This window comes from Salvelinus fontinalis, chromosome 38, assembly GCF_029448725.1.
Source record: "Salvelinus fontinalis isolate EN_2023a chromosome 38, ASM2944872v1, whole genome shotgun sequence".
Classification (NCBI taxonomy): Eukaryota; Metazoa; Chordata; class Actinopteri; order Salmoniformes; family Salmonidae; genus Salvelinus; species Salvelinus fontinalis.
In genome coordinates, this window is record NC_074702.1 from 7777732 (window position 1) to 7798590 (window position 20859).

General features: G+C 43.9%; 1 protein-coding gene and 1 pseudogene across 2 annotated transcripts; one reads left to right on the forward strand and one right to left on the reverse strand.

Annotated features, from left to right (window-relative positions):
* Window positions 1-1040: 1040 nt before the first annotated feature.
* Window positions 1041-17793, reverse strand: l3mbtl1b (L3MBTL histone methyl-lysine binding protein 1b). 2 transcript variants are annotated; one of them, XM_055903560.1, is made up of 21 exons: window positions 17531-17793; window positions 13654-13789; window positions 13396-13573; window positions 12982-13195; window positions 11502-11628; window positions 11352-11403; window positions 11081-11175; window positions 10883-10987; window positions 10610-10745; window positions 10357-10448; window positions 10005-10233; window positions 9830-9915; window positions 9487-9597; window positions 9293-9410; window positions 9007-9106; window positions 8671-8868; window positions 8436-8546; window positions 5023-5087; window positions 4745-4908; window positions 4488-4550; window positions 1041-4295 (listed from the first exon to the last, which is right to left on the reverse strand). In XM_055903560.1, the coding sequence occupies exons 1-21, from the start codon at window positions 17581-17583 to the stop codon at window positions 4167-4169; spliced, it is 2562 nt and encodes an 853-aa protein (XP_055759535.1). In that variant the 5' UTR covers window positions 17584-17793; the 3' UTR covers window positions 1041-4166. The 2 variants fall into 2 exon arrangements, with proteins under 2 accessions (XP_055759535.1, XP_055759536.1); XM_055903561.1 differs by having other exon boundaries at window positions 13654-13784; window positions 17531-17792.
* Window positions 17794-18361: 568 nt separating this feature from the next.
* On the forward strand, window positions 18362-20642 carry LOC129837456 (transmembrane protein 244-like; annotated as a pseudogene).
* The last annotated feature ends 217 nt before the right edge of the window (window positions 20643-20859 follow it).

The following is a 20859-nucleotide window of genomic DNA, read 5'->3' on the forward strand; positions in this document are numbered from 1 at the left end:
TGGTCAACGTTGACTCTTCAGCTCCCTCTTTAAAATGTTTTCCCCGAGTTTCACCCCTCAACCAGGCTGCATATTAACATCTGTCCAGCCTTGGTTTAACGCGGCGAGTAGGCTAATACGGCGCATGCGAGATCTTGGTCCTCACAAATTCCCGATGAGTAAATATGCCTAAATGTTTCAGTTGCCTTTTGACTTGACTCTATACTACGCGAACACTTTTCTTTTTGGAATAGTTTGATGTTTCAGAAGCAGTAAGCCAGAGCATTATGCTCTGTGTGTGTTTTTGTTGGTTTAATTATCCCAACTAGGGTAATTTTGCTGGACCCAAGGAAAAATTCTACTTTAGGTTTAGGGTTCTCAGTTTGAATTAAGAATTAGGTCTAGGGAAAATATATTTTTGAATGGGAATCAATTGTTTGGTCCCCACAAGGATAGTTAAACAAGGCTGTGTGTGTATGTTAGCAAGATAAGCTGTGTCTGGTTGTGAGGGGTCGTGGGAATCGTTGGCTGGTTTGGGCCAGTCCCACAGGGATCCTAGTAGTTATTATTAGTTAGAACAGCAGCATACTGGGGGGGATGAAGGGAGGAGAAGAGGGATTGATAAATAGATTGGTGTGGGCCGGGATGGAGAAAGGCTTATGGCATAACTAGGTGTGTCCGTGGACATGACAAGGATGTGCTTAGGTGTGGTGTCAGTTCCTGTGAATCTGAGACATGATAGACACACCACTGACACAAGGTAATGATGACCACAGATCAGTGTGGTTAACAGATCAGAAGAGTGGATAACCAAGCCCTCAGGCAGTATGCACATTAGAAGAATATACAACCACAAAGACTGCATTTCATTTATTCCATTCCACTCACACACTCCAGCAAACACAAGCCAACATGCACCTTCACAACTCACACCATCTCACAAGTCAACAGCACTTATTAAATTAAAATAAAGAAATCCTGGTTTTTGAATATAAACTATAGTGTTGATAAACACATTTAAGCTCATTGCAACACACTTCCAAGGTATCACACGGAGGACATTGACGAACAAAATTTCACTTTTTTTTTTTTTTTTAATTTCTTGGAAAAGATTGGTATTGATTTGCATAAGCTTCCAAATAACCACTTCCTATAGGGATGCAGGGTGTGTCACAACCCCAGAGCTATAATACACTATTTACACTGTGTACACAAAGATCAATCAGACCAAATGAAACAAGAACCAATATTCATTCAGAACAAATTGATGAATTTTCTCTTCCTTTCTTTACATTCCAATTTCATTAGTGTTTTACCATTAGCTCTAAAGCAGGTACATAGAAAAACATCTCTCTTCAGTTGAATTAGTCCTGAAGTCCAGCTTTCCTTAAAGTTCCAATGCTATAACATTCACCCTTTTAAATAAACATCTGACTGGCGCGCGCACACACACACACACACACACACACACACACACACACACACACACACACACACACACACACACAAACAAACAAATCAATCCTCTCCCTCCACCCAAGCCGTGAGATGTGCCAACCTCTTCCTGACCTGGACATGTAGAGGAATGTATCCATCTGGCAGAGAGGTAAACTACATGGTGATTTTCTTTCACAACAAAAATAATAAATCAACAAGTATTCAAGTAAAAACATGTATGGACTAATCTGGTTCCATTTGCTCAGGGCTGAGCACCATTTCCTCAACAATTTAAAATAAAAGCAGATTTAAAAAAAGTATAATATTAAAGGTTGACGCAGCGATATGACGTAGATGCTGAAAGTAAACAGCATAGTGGATCAATTCCCACAACAACTACGAGCGTTAAAGCGCGAGACTCAACTTCTCCGCTGTTTTGATTCCCGGTAGCCAGGCCAGGGAACAGTGTGAAGCGAACCCATCCACATCTGAGGGGAAGACGGCTCATAGTAATGTCTGGAATGGCGTGAATGGAACGCTATCAAACACATGGAAACCAATACCATTCCATTGATTCCGTTCCAGCCGTTACTATGAACCCGTTTTCCCCAATTAAAGAGCCACCCGCCTCCTGTTCGCAGATACTGTGTGTGACTGTGAGCGAAGTCTTGCATCTCACTCATCTCAATATCTGTGGTGCTGCTCGTGGCAACGTCATTTCACTGAGTCTACCTTAAAATTGAATTCAATACCAATACTTTAAAAGGTGCCCACTGCTCATTTCTTACATTTAAAAACATTTAAGTTAATGGGGCAATCTGCAGTTGCTACATACATTTTGTTTTATATATACCCATTGATTCTCAAAGAATATCTTATAAATGCCTCATGAGCTTAGTTCAACTGTCGTACCCAATCAGAACCCCAAAACACCAAATATAAGCTTGTTCATCTTCAATGTTGGTAAACATTGAAAAGCCAACTGAATATTATTCATGATTATTATTTGACCATGCTTGTCACTTATGAACATTTTTGAACATCTTGGCATAGTTCTGTTATAATCTTCACCCGGCACAGCCAGAAGAGGACTGGCCACCCCTCATAGCCTGGTTCCTCTCTAGGTTTCTTCCTAGGTTTTGGCCTTTCTAGGGAGTTTTTCCTAGCCACCGTGCTTCTACACCTGCATTCTAGCTGTTTGGGGTTTTAGGCTGGGTCTCTGTACAGCACTTCGAGATATTAGCTGATGTACGAAGGGCTATATAAAATAAACTTGATTGATTGATTGAAATGTAAACCAACATTGTATAGCCTCAAAACATGGTTCAAACTATCATTTTGATGATGGTCAGTCCTTGTATAAATAGTTCTGTCTATGAATTTGAGAGCGGTAACATTTCTCCAGCCCCATCCATCCCTCAGCTTTTGGCCAAAACAGTGGTGGGGTAACTGCTTTGTTATTGTTTCAACTCCGGATTGCCCCTTTAAATTTTAATTGTTGCTATGCTATAGTATAAAACACTTTCTTGGGTTGTCTGTGATGTCTGTCTGACAGGTAAGATCTCAATGGCATACTCCTCGTGTCCTCTCTCCTCGTGTCCTCTCATCCAATGGGTTTTGAGGAGACGAGGAGAGGACGCGAGGAGTATGCAGTTAAGATCTTCCAACAGACACCACAGGTACATCCTCTCTGCTCCTCTACACTGACACCAGGTACATCCTCTCTACTCCTCTACACTGACACCAGGTACATCCTCTCTGTATCCTCTCTGCTCCTCTACACTGACACCAGGTACATCCTCTCTGCTCCTCTACACTGACACCAGGTACATCCTCTCTGCTCCTCTACACTGACACCAGGTACATCCTCTCTGCTCCTCTACACTGACACCAGGTACATCCTCTCTGCTCCTCTACACTGACACCAGGTACATCCTCTCTGCTCCTCTACACTGACACCAGGTACATCCTCTCTACTCCTCTACACTGACACCAGGTACATCCTCTCTGTATCCTCTCTGCTCCTCTACACTGACACCAGGTACATCCTCTCTGCTCCTCTACACTGACACCAGGTACATCCTCTCTGCTCCTCTACACTGACACCAGGTACATCCTCTCTGCTCCTCTACACTGACACCAGGTACATCCTCTCTACTCCTCTACACTGACACCAGGTACATCGTCTCTGTATCCTCTCTACTCCTCTACACTGACACCAGGTACATCCTCTCTGTATCCTCTCTACTCCTCTACACTGACACCAGGTACATCCTCTCTGTATCCTCTCTACTCCTCTACACTGACACCAGGTACATCCTCTCTGTATCCTCTCTACTCCTCTACACTGACACCAGGTACATCCTCTCTGTATCCTCTCTACTCCTCTACACTGACACCAGGTACATCCTCTCTACTCCTCTACACTGACACCAGGTACATCCTCTCTACTCCTCTACACTGACACCAGGTACATCCTCTCTACTCCTCTACACTGACACCAGGTACATCCTCTCTGTATCCTCTCTACTCCTCTACACTGATGTGGAAGAACAGGATAGCTGAAAGCAGATTCCTGGTGGCCATCCATTACGTTGCTCTGACCTATCCTGCGGGCTCAGATCAGTGCAGATGAAGACCAAAGAGGATAAGGTGAGGAGGCAAAGAAAGGAGATGAAACTTCTCTAGACTATTAGACTATTCAGATACATTGGTCGGGTGTGGGAGGAAATGAAGCGTGAGGGGGCGTCTCACTCCTCATCAGCGTTCTTCAGCATGAGTATGGCGTTGAATATCTTGAGGGCGGGGCCTAGTTTGATTGACAGGATCTTGACTATGTCTGCTTGGGTGAGAAGCAGGAAGGCCTCTCCATCCATTTGCTGGAACGATACACAGAGACACAAAATAAGCTCCAACACAGAACGTGTGTGTGAGTGTTTGAATGTCAATGGCAGAATTTAATTTGACATGGTTGCATTGTCATAGGATACACCAACCAGGAGCAGCAGATGAGAGGGGTGTGTGTGACTATCGTGATTCACAAAGTTGGGGTTTGAAATGGTAGCTCTTACCTCTGCCCTGAAGGTGGCAGCATGCTCTTTGCAGCCCGGGAGCCCTTTGACAAAACTGGCCACCTGACCCACAGGGAAACAAACATCACAAACATCACAAACATCACACACACACACACACACACACACACGATTAAAATGCAATAGGATACTCAAAGCTATTGTATTGGTGTATGTGTTTTGCACAATATGTGAGTTTGTACAGTATGCGTACAGCGCCTGTACATGTTTGTATTGTTTATGTGTGCATGTCTGACCTCGTCGGCAGACCAAGTTGCAACTCTCTTAGCTGTGAGGCCCAGGACCTCAGGGAGCAGCTGGCAGTGTTTGTCCCAGCACAGAGCCACCCTGTGAGGGGGAGAGGAGGAGCCACCTGGGGAGAACACTGACTCATGGAGCGCCTGCTGGAGAGACAGGGAGTCTGGGGGAGAGAGAGGAGAAATCAGCTGTAAATATCTTCAATAGACATGAACAGACAATATATAATCCACACAGCGTTACACCCATTCTCTATTTCTGAGAGCAGAACCTCTACCTTTCCCATCTCCATTCTCCTGCTTGACGACGTGCAGCTTCAGATACTTTGGGACTGGAGCAGACCTGTTGAAAGACAACATACAGCGCCTTCAGAAAGTATCCACACCCCACAAATCTTTCCACATTTTGTTGTGTTACAGGCTGAATTTAAAAGGAATTAATTAGAGCTGTGTTTTGTCACTGGCTGACACAAAATACCCCATAATGTCAAAGTGGGAAAAAAAAAAAAAAAAAAAATTATGTTTTTTTATTTTAATTGCTAATTAAAAATGAAAAGCTGAAATAAGTTCAGGAGTGAAAATGTGCTTAACAAGTCACATTATAAGTTGTATAGACTCACTCTGAGTGCAATAATAGTGTTTAACATCTCTGTACCCCACAAATACAATTATCTGTAAGGTCCCTCAGTCGAGCAGTGAATTTCAAACACAGATTCAACCACAAATCCAGGGAAGTTTTCCAATGCCTTGCAAAGAAGGTCACCTATGGGTAGATGGGTAAAAATAAATAAAAAAACAGACATTGAATATCCCTTTGAGCATGGTGAAGTTATTAATTACACTTTAGATGGTGTATCAATACACCCAGTCACTACAAAGATACAGCCGTTCTTCCTAACTCAGTTGCTGGAAAGGAAGGAAACTGCTCAAGGATTTCACCATGAGGCCAATGGTGAATTTAAAACAGTTACAGAGTTTAATGGCTGTGGTAGAAGAATGGATCAACAACATTGTAGTTACTCCACAATACTGAGAGTGAAAGAAGGAAGCCTTTACAGAATATAAAATATTCCAAAACATGCATTCTGTGTGCAACAAGGCACTAAAGTACTGCAGAAAATGTGGCAAAGCAATTAACTTTATGTCCTGAATACAACATGTTATGTTTGGGGGCAAATCCAATACAACACATTACGGAGTACCACTCTCCATATTTTAAGCATAGTGGTGGCTGCAATCATGTTAAGGGTATGCTTTTAATCATTAAGGACTGGGAAGTTTTTCAGGTTAAAAATTAAACCTAATGGAGATAAGCACAGGCAAAATCCAAGAGGAAAACCTGGTTCAGTCTGCTTTCCACCAGACACTGGGAGATGAATTCACCTTTCAGCAGGACAATAACCTAAAACAACAAAGCCAAATCTACACTGAAGTTGCTTACCAAGAAGACAGTGAATGTTCCTGAGGCCGAGTTACAGATTTTACTTAAATCTGCTAGAAAATCTACAGTATGGCAAGACCTGAAAATGGTTGTCTAGCAATGATCAACAACCAATTTGACAGAGCTTGAAGAATTTTACAAAGAATAATGGGCAAGTGTGGAAGGTGTGAAAAGCTCTTAGAGACTCAACCAAATAAAATAAAAATGTATTTGTCACATACACATGGTTAGCAGATGTTAATGCAAGTGTAGCGAAATGCTTGTGCTTCTAGTTCCGACAATGCAGTAATAACCAACGAGTAATCTAACCTAACAATTCCACAACTACTACCTTATACACACACAAGTGTAAAGGGATAAAGAATATGTACATAAATATATATGAATGAGTGATGGTACAAAATGGCATAGGCAAGATGCAGTAGATGGTATAGAGTACGGTATAGAGTACAGTATATACATATGAGATGAGTAATGTAGGGTATATAAACATAAAGTGGCATAGTTTAAAGTGGCTAGTGATACATGTATTACATAAAGATGGCAAGATGCAGTAGATGATATAGAGTACAGTATATACATATACATATGAGATGAGTAATGTAGGGTATGTAAACATTATATTAAGTGGCATTGTTTAAAGTGGCTAGTGATACATTTTTACATAAATTTCCATCAATTCCCATTATTAAAGTGGCTGGAGTTGAGTCAGTATGTTGGCAGCGGCCACTAAATGTTAGTGGTGGCTGTTTAACAGTCTGATGGCCTTGAGATAGAAGCTGTTTTTCAGTCTCTCGGGCCCCGCTTTGATGCACCTGTACTGACCTCGCCTTCTGGATGATAACGGGGTGAACAGGCAGTGGCTCGGGTGGTTGTTGTCCTTGATGATCTTTATGGCCTTCCTGTGACATCGGGTGGTGTAGGTGTCCTGGAGTGCAGGTAGTTTGCCCCCGGTGATGCGTTGTGCAGACCTCACTACCCTCTGGAGAACCTTACGGTTGTGGGCGGAGCAGTTGCCGTACCAGGCGGTGATACAGCCCGACAGGATGCTCTCGATTGTGCATCTGTAGAAGTTTGTCAGTGCTTTTGGTGACAAGCCGAATTTCCTCAGCCTCCTGAGGTTGAAGAGGCGCTGCTGCGCCTTCTTCACAACGCTGTCTGTGTGGGTGGACCAATTCAGTTTGTCCGTGATGTGTACACCGAGGAACTTAAAACTTACTACCCTCTCCACTACTGTCCTGTCGATGTGGATAGGGGGGTGCTCCCTCTGCTGTTTCCTGAAGTCCACAATCATCTCCTTTGTTTTGTTGATGTTGAGTGTGAGGTTATTTTCCTGACACCACACTCCGAGGGCCCTCACCTCCTCCCTGTAGGCCGTCTCGTCGTTGTTGGTAATCAAGCCTACCACTGTGGTCCGCAAACTTGATGATTGAGTTGGAGGCGTGCATGGCCACGCAGTCGTGGGTGAACAGGAAGTACAGGAGAGGGCTCAGAACGCACCCTTTTGGGGCCCCAGTGTTGAGGATCAGCGGGGTGGAGATGTTGTTACCTACACTCACCACCTGGGGGCGGCCCGTCAGGAAGTCCAGTACCCAGTTGCACAGGGCGGGGTCGAGACCCAGGGTCTTGAGCTTGATGACGAGTTTGGAGGGTATTATGGTGTTAAATGCTGAGCTGTAGTCAATGAACAGCATTCTCACATAGGTATTCCTCTTCTCCAGATGGGTTAGGGCAGTGTGCAGTGTGGTTGCGATTGCGTCGTCTGTGGACCTATTGGGTCGGTAAGCAAATTGGAGTGGGTCTAGGGTGTCAGGTAGGGTGGAGGTGATATGGTCCTTGACTAGTCTCTCAAAGCGCTTCATGATGACGGAAGTGAGTGCTACGGGGTGGTAGTCGTTTAGCTCAGTTACCTTAGCTTTCTTGGGAGGGTAAGGTAAAGACTCACAGCTGTAATCGCTGCCAAAGGTGCTTCTACAAAGTATTGACTCGGGTGTGAATACTTATGTAAATGAGACATTTCTGCATTAATTGACAAAAAATTACATTTTGTCATTTGATGTGCAGATGGGTGAGAAAAAAATGTATTTAATCCATTTTGAATTCAGGCTGTAACACAATAAAATGTGGAATAAGTCAAGGGGTGTGAATACTTTGTGAAGGCACTGTACTCTCTTAGTAAACCAACAACAAACACTCTGCTCCATCATGCATTCTAGAGTTTGGTAGGAGAGAGTGGAGTCTGTGTGTTACCTCTTGGCCTTGGCTCCGTCGTTGATGGGCTCAGTGGAGCCCCCTGGTGGCTCACTCTGACTGCTGCACCTGGATCGTTCGCCCTCGTCAACCATCGGCCCCCTAGTTACACTACCATAGAAACAACTGTTACCATGGAAACAACTCCACAACTCCAGACTTTATTTGCAGTCAGATAACAAACAAATTCATGGAAGCTCTTCCGAACCCCTTCTGTTACATGTTCCACACATACCTGGTCTGAGGGGAGTCGTCTGCAGGCTCGGGCTGCTCCGGTGTGGTGGGGCTGTTTGTCTGGGTGTGTGAAGGAGGGTCTGGGCATCGCCCACGGTGATGAGGCCCACTCAGGGTCATAGGTCGTTCTCCACTCAGACGGTCTGGTACCTGGCCCTCCCTGTTCAGGTTCATCTCCGAGTACGGACAGCTCACCCCCCTACACACACACACAAGTTCAGAACAGGAACACACATCACCTTGCTCACAGATTACAGCACACAGATCACAAGTCATTCTATGACGTGTTTTGATTACAAAACTTTTTTGACAGTTAGTGTGTGTGTTTGTTACTGACGTGTAGTGGGTTCCGTAGCGGGGTCCTCGGATGTGACCAACCCCATTGCACCCTGGGGTAGGACAGCCCTGCCCTGGGAGGACCAGCATATCAGTGGAGCCTGAAACACACCAGTTAATACTACTAGTTAATACTACACACATAAACAGAGACAAAAACACCAGAGTTAATACTACTAGTTAATACTACACACAGAGACACACATACACACATAAACAAAGACAAAAACACCAGAGAGTGACCTGACACCACACACATTTTGGAAGTGTGTGCGTGTGTGTCTCACCATTGGAGGGGTGTTGTAGGGGATGACTAGTCTTCTGACACCAGCCCACAGGGTGGAGGTCTGGGCAGTCAGCATCCACCCAGTAGTCATACTCCTCACTCCAGCCATCAAAATGGATCTGAGAAAAACAGAGTTACACACACACACACACACACTACTCCACAATAATCATACTGCACTCAGACACAGCGTACCCTCAGTCGGTGGTCCTCCACCTCGGCGATGGTTGCTACGCGGATGAGCATGGGGTTCCTCTTATCGACGGCTTCCAGCTTCATTCCAGCCTGGAACCCATGGCACGGACGCTACAGGACACATTCAAGAGTTAACATCAGGTGATACAGATGGATTAATATGCATGTTTTGTAACGGTGTAGGTGACATAAATAAAGACTGTCAGTGGACCCAGAACAGAGCCCTGAAGAACTCCATGTGAAATTCCCCCAGGCCTCCCAATCAACACCAACAATGTAATTTGCATGTGTCACATGTTTTGAGTGTCAACTGTATGTGTGTGTGAGAATGTGAGTGTTTTACCAGTTTGAAGGCACGTGCAGGGGCTGCCTGTGTCCCAGTCTCCTCCATGTATTTATCCCAGGAAAAACTCCTCGGGTGCTTATACTCTGAGAGGAGAAACCACAACACACACCCTTATACAATGTTTCATGGTGTATCCAAATAAAGCGTTGAAATATGTTTGTGTTTGTCTCACCAGCAGGGGTGGTGAGGGTCAGCTCAGCTTCCTCACAGTAACCTACAGGGTGGATGTAGGGACTGCTGGCATCACACCAGTAGTCATAGGTGTCGTCCCAGTTGTCAAAGTGTATGAGGAGTCTGTTGTCAACAGCAGCTGCGATGGACGCTACGCAGATCAGATATGGGTTCTTCTTATCCACTGCCTCTAGCTTCATACCCGCACGGAACCCTGACGGAGTCACCGACTACACACACATGCACCCACATAGTTCATATACAAACTTCCTTGAATGGACCTAAGGTCACCAACTAATTCACAACACAAACACACTATTAATGGATCCACACAGGCTGTCAGGTAGGCTCACCGTGTTGAGGCTCTTGAAGAGGTGTTTGGGGGCCAGCTGACCTCTGCAGTTCTTCACATACATGTTCCAGTTGAACTCCCCATCCTTACAACCTAGACACAAAAGGTTGAAGGTTATAGTTTTGTCTAACAACACACACATTGTACAGTCGGTAGAATATGCATGTGTGTCGGGTGTGTGTGTATGTCTGTCTGGTGTGTTTGTATCTGTGTCTGGTGTATGTGTGTGTGTGTGTGTGTGTGTGTGTGTGGACCTTTAGGCAGTAGCAGCTTGTGTCCCATCTTCTCACACCAGCCCGCCGGCTTCACATCCCAGGTGTCAGAATTTACCCAGAAGTCATAGCACTCTGGATACCCGTCGAAATGAAGCCTTACCCTGTAACCCTGGACCTGAGAGAAAGAGACAGACAGAGAGAGAAAAAGACAGAGAGAAAGGAACGCAAAGAAATGAGGGAAAGCAAAGGGTTAGTTGTTAGAAAACAGACGTTCCTCCTATATCTTATTGGTCTGACCTGTTAGACACGTACCTCAGCAACACTGAGCACACAGAACAGAGAGGGGTGACAGGGGTCCAGTCCTTCTAACTTCATTCCCACTTTGAAGGCATTCCTGCTCTGAGGGAACGACTGGTGCTGCGAGGCACACACACATAACACTCTTTCACATGTCTGTACAGCTGTGTGTGTGTGTCAGAGAGAGAGTATGGTAAAGTGTGCGTGCCTCACCTCCTTGAACAGTTTAAGGGGGGCAGCTATAGCCTTCTCCTCCTCCATGTAGGAGGGCCAGCTCCAGGGTCGCTTCTTATTGGGTGGGGCTGTCACTGGGGGTGGGACAACAAAACAGTCACATCAGCCAATCAGTGACATGAAAACCAGCAGGATTGCAGCACTCATGACCTCTAGTCTACCTGATTGGACAAACTTTCCAGCCCTTGTCATTCCCAACAAATCCATCTATCCATCCTCTCCCTCCCCTCAGTGTAATAATAGGACATACCTAGCTTGGCCAGCTTAGCAGCTCTCCTCCCTTTGACAGCCTTGGCCTTGTCCTGTAGAGAGAGACAGTCACTCATCGGCAGGTGAGCTGCCACACACACAACATTACAATGCTTTCAGGACCAGCGTTGGCCACATCTTCTATCATCACCTCTTCCTCCTCCTGGTTGTCTTCCTCTTCATCACCAGAGTCCATGTAGATCTTCCTCTTCTTCCTCACTCGTTTCCCCAGTCCCCCCTCCCGCCCATCTCTCTCCCGCTGCTCTCTGGGAGATGACCTAAACACACATGGAACAGATGTCATTCTAGGAACTATGCTCATGTGATGACTGTTTTGGGTCTTAACTTCACTAGGGTAGGGGGCAGCATTTGGAATTTTGGATGAAAAGAGTGCCCAAATTAAAATGCCTGCTACTCAAGCCCAGAAGATAGGATATTCATATAATTAGATGTGGATAGAAAACACTCTAAAGTTTCCAAAACTGTTCAAATAATGTCTGTGAGTATAACAGAACTGATATGGCAGGTGAAAACCTGAGGAAAATCCATCCAGGAAGTACTATTATTTTGAAAGGCTGTTTTTCCATTGAAATATTATTTATTATTTATGACAAAAACAACCTGAGGATTGATTTTAAACATTGTTTGACATGTTTCTACGAACTTTTATTGTACTTTTCGAAACTTTTCGTCTGGATGTTGAGAGCGTGCATTGTGCCTTTGGATTACTGAACTAAACGCACCAATAAAACTGAGGTTTTTGGACATAAAGAGGGACATGATCGAACAAAACAAGCATTTATTGTCTAACATGGAGACCTGGGAGTGCCACCAGATGAAGATCATCAAAGGTAAGTGATTCATTTTAACGCTATTTCTGACTTTTGTGACACCTCTCCTTGGTTGGAAAATGGCTGTATGGTTTTCTGTGGCTAGGCGCTGACCTAACATAATCGCGTGGTGTGCTTTCGCCGTAAAGCCTTTTTGAAATCTGACAGCGTCTGGATTAACAAGATGTTTATCTTTAATCCTATGTATAAAACTTGTATTTTTCATCAATGTTTATGATGAGTATTTCTGTAATTTGATGTGGCACTCTGAAATTTCACCGGATATTTGTTTGAGACAATGATTACTGTACATAACGCGCCAATTTCAACTGAGGTTTTTGGACATAAAGATTAACTTTATCGAACAAAACACACATTTATTGTGTAACATGAAGTCCTGTGAGTGCCATCTGATGAAGATCATCAAAGGTTAGTGATTAATTTAATCTCTATTTCTGACTTTTGTGAGCCCTCTCCTTGGCTGGAAAATGGCCGTATGGTTTTCTGTCACTAGGCGCTGACCTAACATAATCGCGTGGTGTGCTTTCGCCGTGAAGCCTTTTTGAAATCGGACACTGCGGTTGGATTTACAAGAAGTTTATCTTTAAAATGGTGTATAATACTTGTATGGTTGAGGAATTTTAATTATGGGATTTCTGTTTTGAATTTGGCGCCCTGCAATTTCACTTGCTGTTGTCGAGGTGGGACGCTACCGTCCCACTGATACCAGAGAGGTTAACTGTTACTACTATCAATATGCTTTCTAAAATACAGTACAGTAAGAACAGCTAACATCTTTACCTGCCACTGGAGGGCTGGACACAAATGGAGCTGCAGTATTTGCCCTGGAGGAAACTCTCCAGTGGACCGGAGCCCCCACACGACCTACAGCTAGCCATCGCAGCCCTGTGGCCCGCCACCGCCCTGGGGCCCGCCTCCGCCCTGAGGCCCACATCCACACTGGGCTCCTCCACAGTGGGACCCTCCTCTAGAGACAGAAGCACAGGGCCTTGGGCTGGGGGAAAGAGCAGAGTAATATTGAAGCTTTGTAGAATTCAAAATTGAATGCCCCCACCTGCAGAGCACCCAGTATGTAGTATGCTAATATACACAGTGCTGACATATATCAGAGCTATGAGTCTAAATTCTACACACCTGTATTATAAACAGTCAAAACTATGTTATAACTCCTTCATAACCGTATGTTTACTTTACCCTTAGGTGCAAGTGGCTGGACTTCCTTGGCTGCAGAAGAGGCTGCGCTGCTCTCTGATTGGGCCTCTGGTGGAGGGGTGGGGCTTTTTGACTGGGCGGGGTTCTGGGGGGTTGGCCCTGCCTCTTTGACCTCTGGCTCTGTCACGATCTCCAAAGTTCCAAACTCTGTCATACGGAACTGAGAGATACCAGTCAGTCACACACCTGTCTGTAGTATCCACACACACACACACACACAGACACACAAACACACCGTACCTTGATGTCGCTGCCGGGCAGTGTGGCGATGCCGTCCTGCCAGTCCAGAGCGCCCATCATGTCAAACTCTGCCCCCTGGGAGGGGCCATCGCTGGGCGGGGTGTCAGTCATCTCTCCCTGCTCTCCTCCTCCTGCACTGACATCAATCAATCCATCAGTCAAAATAAAATCAAAATAAAATGGTATTTGTCACATGCGCCGAATGCAACAGGTGTAGTAGACCTTACAGTGAAATGCTTACTTACAAGCCCTTAACAACAATGCAGTTTAAAAAACAAATAATATACCTAAAAATAAGAAATAAAAGTAACAAATAATTCAAGAGCAGCAGTAAAATAACAACAGCGAGGCTATATACAGGGGTTAGTCGAGGTAATTGAGGTAATACGTACATGTAGGTAGAGTTATTAAAGTGACTATGCATAGATAATAAGAGAAAGTAGCAGCAGCGTAAAAGAGGGGGGGGGGGGTGCAGTAGTCTGGGTAGCCATTTGATTAGATGTTGAGGAGTCTTATGGCTTGGGGGTAGAAGCTGTTGAGAAGCCTCTTGGACCTAGACTTGGCGCTCCGGTACCGCTTGCCATGCGTTAGCAGAGAGAACAGTCTATGACTAGGGTGGCTGGAGTCTTTGACAACTTTTAGGGCCTTCATCTGACACCGCCTGGTTTAGAGGTCCTGGATGGCAGTAAGCTTGGCCCCAGTGATGTACTGGGCTGTACACACCTACCCTCTGTAGCGCCTTGCAGTTGCCATACCAGACAGTGATGCAACCAGTCAGGATGCTCTCGATGGTGCTGCTGTAGAAACTTCTGAGGATCTGAGGACCCATGACAAATCTTTTCAGTCTCCTGAGGGGAATAGGTTTTGTTGTGCCCGCTTCATGACTGTCTTGGTGTGCTTGGACCACATTTGTTTGTTGGTGATGTGGACACCAAGGAACTTGAAGCTCTCAACCTGCTCCACTACAGCCCCGTTGATGAGAATGGGGGCGTGCTCGGTCCTTCTTTTCCTGTAGTCCACAATCATCTCCTTTGTCTTGATCACGTTGAGGGAGAGGTTGTTGTCCAGTCAGCCAGTCAATGGGCGTGTTCGAGCGGATACATTTTGTCTAGTCGACGGTCACCGCCTTTCAAAGTGTGTTGCAACATAGGGATAAAAATTGTCAGACTTGTGCCTGCCTATATGTCGACTGCTTGAACTTGACAAAAACCATGTGATCAAAGGTCATGCAGTTTTTGATGAAGTCACTGCTGTTGCTTCTCACCAACTGCACCATGCATTATTTGTCAACCAATCATTAGGATGTTTTTGGTGGACCCACGTGACCAAAGACGTGACTGAAACAGGAACGAACTTGACTGCGATTCTAAAGCTATAGGGGATACAAATGAAAGTGATATTTGAGACCTCTCTCTAACCAATTAATTGTACACATGTTATGTCTTCAGTTTGTGAGTGTGTGAAATAGAAAAGTATAGAAAAGTTTATTTTCGACATCTATAAAGAAAAACGTTTATATACAATAGCAGGTATGTTGACACTGCCATGTTGATCTGAGCCTTTCTGTTGGAAAACCATTACGTGGGCCAGGTAGATACCAGTATTGCGATTCTCGTTAGGATCATGGCAAGGAAACACATTTCTTTATGAAAGAAGCCCTATAGGTGGAAATAAACAGTATTATGTTGTCATCCAGAATCACATTGATTTATTTCCAAGCTATAGCCACAATATTTTACATACAGCAGGTTTTTAAAGGACCAAAGAGCTGTCTGCCTCGGGTTTGAATTTTTGCCATGTAAAAAATATTGCAATACTGGTATTGCAATACGCAGCCTAACAATTACAGTGTCCGACATTTGGTTGTCGCAGATGCACCTCGCCTGACTTTACTCGTTAACACAAAGTTTTTTTTAACCTTACTACTTGAACATACCCAATCAATCAATAACCATACAGGTATCACATCCAAATTACCTCGTACCCCTGCACATGGACTCGGTACTGGTACCCTGTGTATATAGCTAAGTTATCCTTACTCATTGTGGATTTATTTCTTGTGTTCTTATTTTTTCTATAACTTTTCTATTTTTCTCTCTGTATTGTTGGAAAGGGCCCATCAGGGAAGCATTTCACTGTTAGTCTACACCTGTTGTTTAGGATGCATGAGACAAATAACATTTGATTTGAATTAAGACAGCACGCCCGTTTCAGCAGTGGATGGGGAAACACTGCCACATGCCTATTGACATCTGTCTGTCTCTCATGTTAAGACAAGATGTGTGGGAGTTTGTTCATGCAAGGATATGGGCTAGAATAGGTCTGTCTGTATGTTCTTAAAGTAAAACTGAAATTGTATCCATTTGACAGATCTTTCTCAAATGTCTATCTATGTGTTGTTTTCATTATATATAAGATATCTATGTCTGTATCTTTGTAATATTTTTCCACCATGTACTTTAGGGACCACAATGGGAATAAGTCACTGACTTTATTGAGCAATCCCTATTAAGTTTTTTAAATGTAGTGTGTGTGTGTGTATTTTTTTAAATTAGCTAATAAAAACAATCAATCAAATTACATTATCCAAAAAGGGGTACTCAAAAAATATCCCTGGCACAAAAAGTACAGGTACCTGCAAGAAGTCAACCAGCGCGTGCAAGTCGGGTATTAAAGAACCGCATCCCATCGCCGCTAGAGGGCGACTGTTGTGGAATACATGCATGCACTTATATGAAGCAAAACAAGTAAATATGTTACTTTTTAAAGCTAAATATCACAAAATAAATGCACAAGCACTCCTGCATGGATTGGCCTAGAACACAAGTATTGACAAACACCGTGAGAGACGTGACAAATACAAGTTAAAAGAACAAGTTCAGCTTTTCCTTGTTTTAACGGTATCTTATTAAATCGGCTGTTTGCATTGACGCGGACAACAGAGATGGTAGAATAATCAATGATTTTATTGAAAACAATGTGTTCTGCATAGAAAGGTCAAATTTACGTGTGTTTTAATCAAACCAAGATCACGATATAACGTTTTCGCCTCGACGCTGCATCAACACATATTTTGGTCAGAAAGAATATTTGTTTGACTGAAATATACGAATGGGAAGTAAACAATCAAGTGTGCTGTTCAACAGCTGTCAGTTTACGTTCCCAAGTTTAAACCTCGAATTTATTCGACCATATATAAAGTGTACGTGCGCCCATGATTAGCATTCGTCTTATACAAAATGGCGGAGCAAAGGAAGAGGCCACCAACACGTTAAAACTATGTAAATGACTCAAGTTTTTTATTGAAACACATAATGCAGGGCCGTGTCTGTCAAATAAAACCAAATATATACCCTGCAATTTCATATGTTAGTGTTATCCCTCATCATGGCCATTTTCTTTACTTTCCCCTTGTCTCGGAATGTCAGCCAGCTAGCTGCCAGCTAGCTTGCTAACTGCTTCTGGCTAGCAAAGCGTCACTACGGTTCAATTCAAATTGGTAGCTAGACGGCTAAGAACCGGGACTAGCATTTTGGCTTGGTGTAGCGAAGTAAGGACAACCAGTAATAAATAAGTTTCCAGGTTTTGAACGTTAGAAAATGCTTAGGAACGGACTTCCACATTAGTTGGTATAAATAAGTAAATATCCGCCCCTACACTGCCTTATTTGTTCAAGGCTAAAATATAGTATTGCTTGCTTTTAATTTCTTCAATAGAAACTTGACTCTCCGATTTATCTTTACGGTTTTAAATCACAGTACAAATAATAAGAACCGGTGCAAATTATAAAACGAACGATGCTTTATCGATTACTGTTGTTATTTGCAACATTTAATGTATAGCGGCGATTATATTGTTTGAAAATTATGGAACTCACCTCGTTTCTGTTTTAACTCTTATTTTGAGCTGGATAGTGGATGCAATGCGCATGCGTTCAATGAACGCTGCCTGACAACTTTGGATCTTGGTAAACTTGAGAACACAACTATCGATGGTCAATAGGTACAGCAAGACGGACGCTTAGAGTGGACATGTGGTTTATTAAATATTTTATTCATGCCTTGGGACTAGTCTTTCTCCCTCGTGTATTTTCAGAATCTCAGAGAGCATCAAATCGGAGCGCAAGGGCGTGCAGAGTCTGTTTGGCGTGGCGCGCGATTGCCATTGTGGTCATGTCGCTGTATGCCGTCAATAACTGTTTACGTCACCACCAGTCAATATTGTCCCCATATGTTAAAAGAAAGATGACAGTAGACTAATCATAAACCCAACTTCTAGCTGTTTTATGAACTTGGCCACACTTCCAACCAGTAATTCAGCAAAAAAGTAAGAACAGTCAAGTCCAGACGCCTAATAGGTCTACAGTAGTTAGACCGTAGTATTGATTACAACAAGGCCTATAGGCTATCAGCTCTTAATGTTTTTTTATTGTAAAACGTGATGCCTTTTCATGTTTGTTATCTACGTCCAATCAGACCAGACGTCCGAAATAGAAGCTCTCTGACTTTGCTATTTTAATGGTTAATTAATAAGACATCCCTACTGTTCTTATTACAAGTGAAACGTTGGACTGGAAGAGGCTACTGTAGTCTATTTGGCATGAGATGCAGACCTTCAATGTCTGTGTCGCCTATAAATAAGCATGCTCTTTCCAGTCGCTACCGCTAGATGGCACTATAATGCTGTTTTCTGACGGATTACACTGTAACATCTCAGTTGCCCAGTCACACATTATTATCAACATCAGAAGAACGACAGATGCAAACCATGAGATGGCCTTCAGGGGTAAAGTGGCCGACACGAGGGTAAGATGACTGTTAAATCGGATTTTATACTCAGAAAAAATCTGATTATGTGCCATCCGGGCAACCGTGGGTCAGATATGGACGCTGTTATAATAAAATACGAAATCATCAGGTGTCGTTGTTAGCGACTATGAAACATAACCCTATCATTGCTATCACCCTATCATTTCTATTCAGCGACTGATATTTCATTTATCGTGAATGGCAAATGCAACAGATAATGATCACTCAGTCTGTGCAAATGAAGGTCTTCTGTCCTTTGCTGCTCCCCCGCAGTGCGCATCCCTTGCAGAGTCTGTCGGAGTTTTGCCACGGGAGATTTTACACCTGCTGAATGATCCACGGTTCAGTTGACAGTGCTGTCACGGCTTTGCTACAGTGTCTTGGCGGCTGATTTGAGTATAGCCTAGGTCTATGGTGGATGATATATTATTATTGGAATGAATGACTCTGACTCTCTCTCGATCAATTTCTCTCTTTCACTCTCTTTCTCTCGATCTCTCTCCCCCAGACAGTGCTTGTACACCTGCTGGCTGTGCCTCGTCATATTCTACTCTCTCTACTACATGATTGGGAGTGTGTGTTTCTGCGCGTTCAGGTGCGACACTTTTCTTTTCTTCTCTCTGCGTGCACGTGTGGTTATTGGGTAAGTGACCTTGCTGGAACGGTGAGCCGTCCTCAGGCGGCTTCTATAAACCTGGTGCCAGGTGACAGAATAGAGGGGAGGGATTCGTGGAATCCACAGCAACTATTGGTCTGTTTTCATTGATTGGAATGACAGTCAGTTTCAACCGCCCTGGTTCCCTCCTAGCTCCTTCTTTTGGATATCCTGTTTGTTTGTTTTATCTGCTGTTCTTCTGTTTGCATTCAGGTTGGATCACTTTGATGGACTTATTCCCTTTGACTTTAAGACTGAACCAACCAATTTGGAGTCCAACTCCAAATACCTGGGTGAGCGAAGATGTGTATGGTAATGTGTGTGTGTGCACGCATGTCCTCTACAGATGGTTAAGGTCTTATATTGTTGTTCCAGTGAACCTGCTGTCCATGGAGTTGACCTATTTCTGCAGTGGTCTGCTGTTTGCAGCCGTTGTGAGGAGATGGGTCTGGGACTACGGTCTCACAGTCACACTACTGCACGTACTGCTCACCAGCCTGGGTGAGACACACACACATACACACAGAAATGCATACACATGCCTGAACTCACTCTCACACACACACACACTGGCTTAACTCAGAATAATCACTTGCTGGCAGAGCAGAGTGCTCTGGGCCAGCTTTGATGACATCAGGACGGGACGGGAAGTTGGGTTACAGTTGAGAAGCAGCTGGGCTCTAAACAAGGCACATATATTGACCCTATCCCATGGTCTTCTTTAATTCCCCTTCCTCATGTGTAAGGATTGGATGGGTCTAGCTCTAAAGCAATACGATGTACACTCCCCATCCTTAGTTCTGTATGGTATATTACCTGTTTTTAATGTGTGTTTGTAATGTGTGTTTGTAATATATGTGTGTAATGTGTGTGTTTCAGTGATGTTGGATTTTCCCTTGGTATGGCAGTGGTGGCTGGCCCTTGGTAAGACCTGTACCTCACCCACACATGTTCTGTTTTATTGTGTGAAACCTTCTGAGGAGTTATAGATGAGTAATTGGTTATGTCTCTTCCTTATTAATGGTTTTGTGTGTGTGTGTGGTTGTATGTTTTGTTTGAAGGCAGCGGGTTGTTTCTGATGATCTGTAACAGTCAGCTGATAGCTTACTTCACCTGCCAGAGTGACCAGAGTTACCCCACCTTCAACAGCTACTGAGAACACACACACTGACTAGAGTTCTTTGCAGTGAGTCCGGTGGAAATGGAGGGAAACCAAATGTTCCTGTTGACTTGGTTACCTGTTTGATTGTTGCACTTTGTTTCTGTTGGACCGGCTTCCCAGACACCAATTGAGCCAAGTGATTCTCCACTGAGCAATCTTTTGAGTCCAGGAAACAGCTCTTATATGTAATATCTGTAGTATGTAATATCTGTAGTATGTAATATCTGTGGTATGTAATATCTGTAGTATGTAATATCTGTAGTATGTAATATCTGTGTTCTCTACAAATGTTAATCTTATGTCAGACAATGTTAATCATGTAATTTATCATCTTAGACCTATTTAAGCCAGCTGTAATCTCTCACACCTGGGCTGACTCCCCCCCCCCCCCCCCCCCACACACACACACACACACACACACACACACACACACACACACACACACACACACACACACACACACACACACACACACACACACACACACACACACACACACACACACACACATACACACACACACACTTGTTCTTATCACATCCTGGTTTAAGCCTAACCCTAACCTTAACCACAACCCTTAC

Bases quoted from the DNA above. Each gene is read 5' to 3' on its own strand.
- l3mbtl1b (XM_055903560.1), bottom strand. From the start codon at position 17,583: ATGCGCATTGCATCCACTATCCAGCTCAAAATAAGAGTTAAAACAGAA. The intron at 13,574-13,653 runs GTACGGTGTGTT...GGTATCTCTCAG, and splicing joins TGCCCGGCAGCGACATCAAG to TTCCGTATGACAGAGTTTGG. The intron at 13,196-13,395 runs GTAAAGTAAACA...TCTTTCCCCCAG, and splicing joins CCAGCCACTTGCACCTAAGG to CCCAAGGCCCTGTGCTTCTG.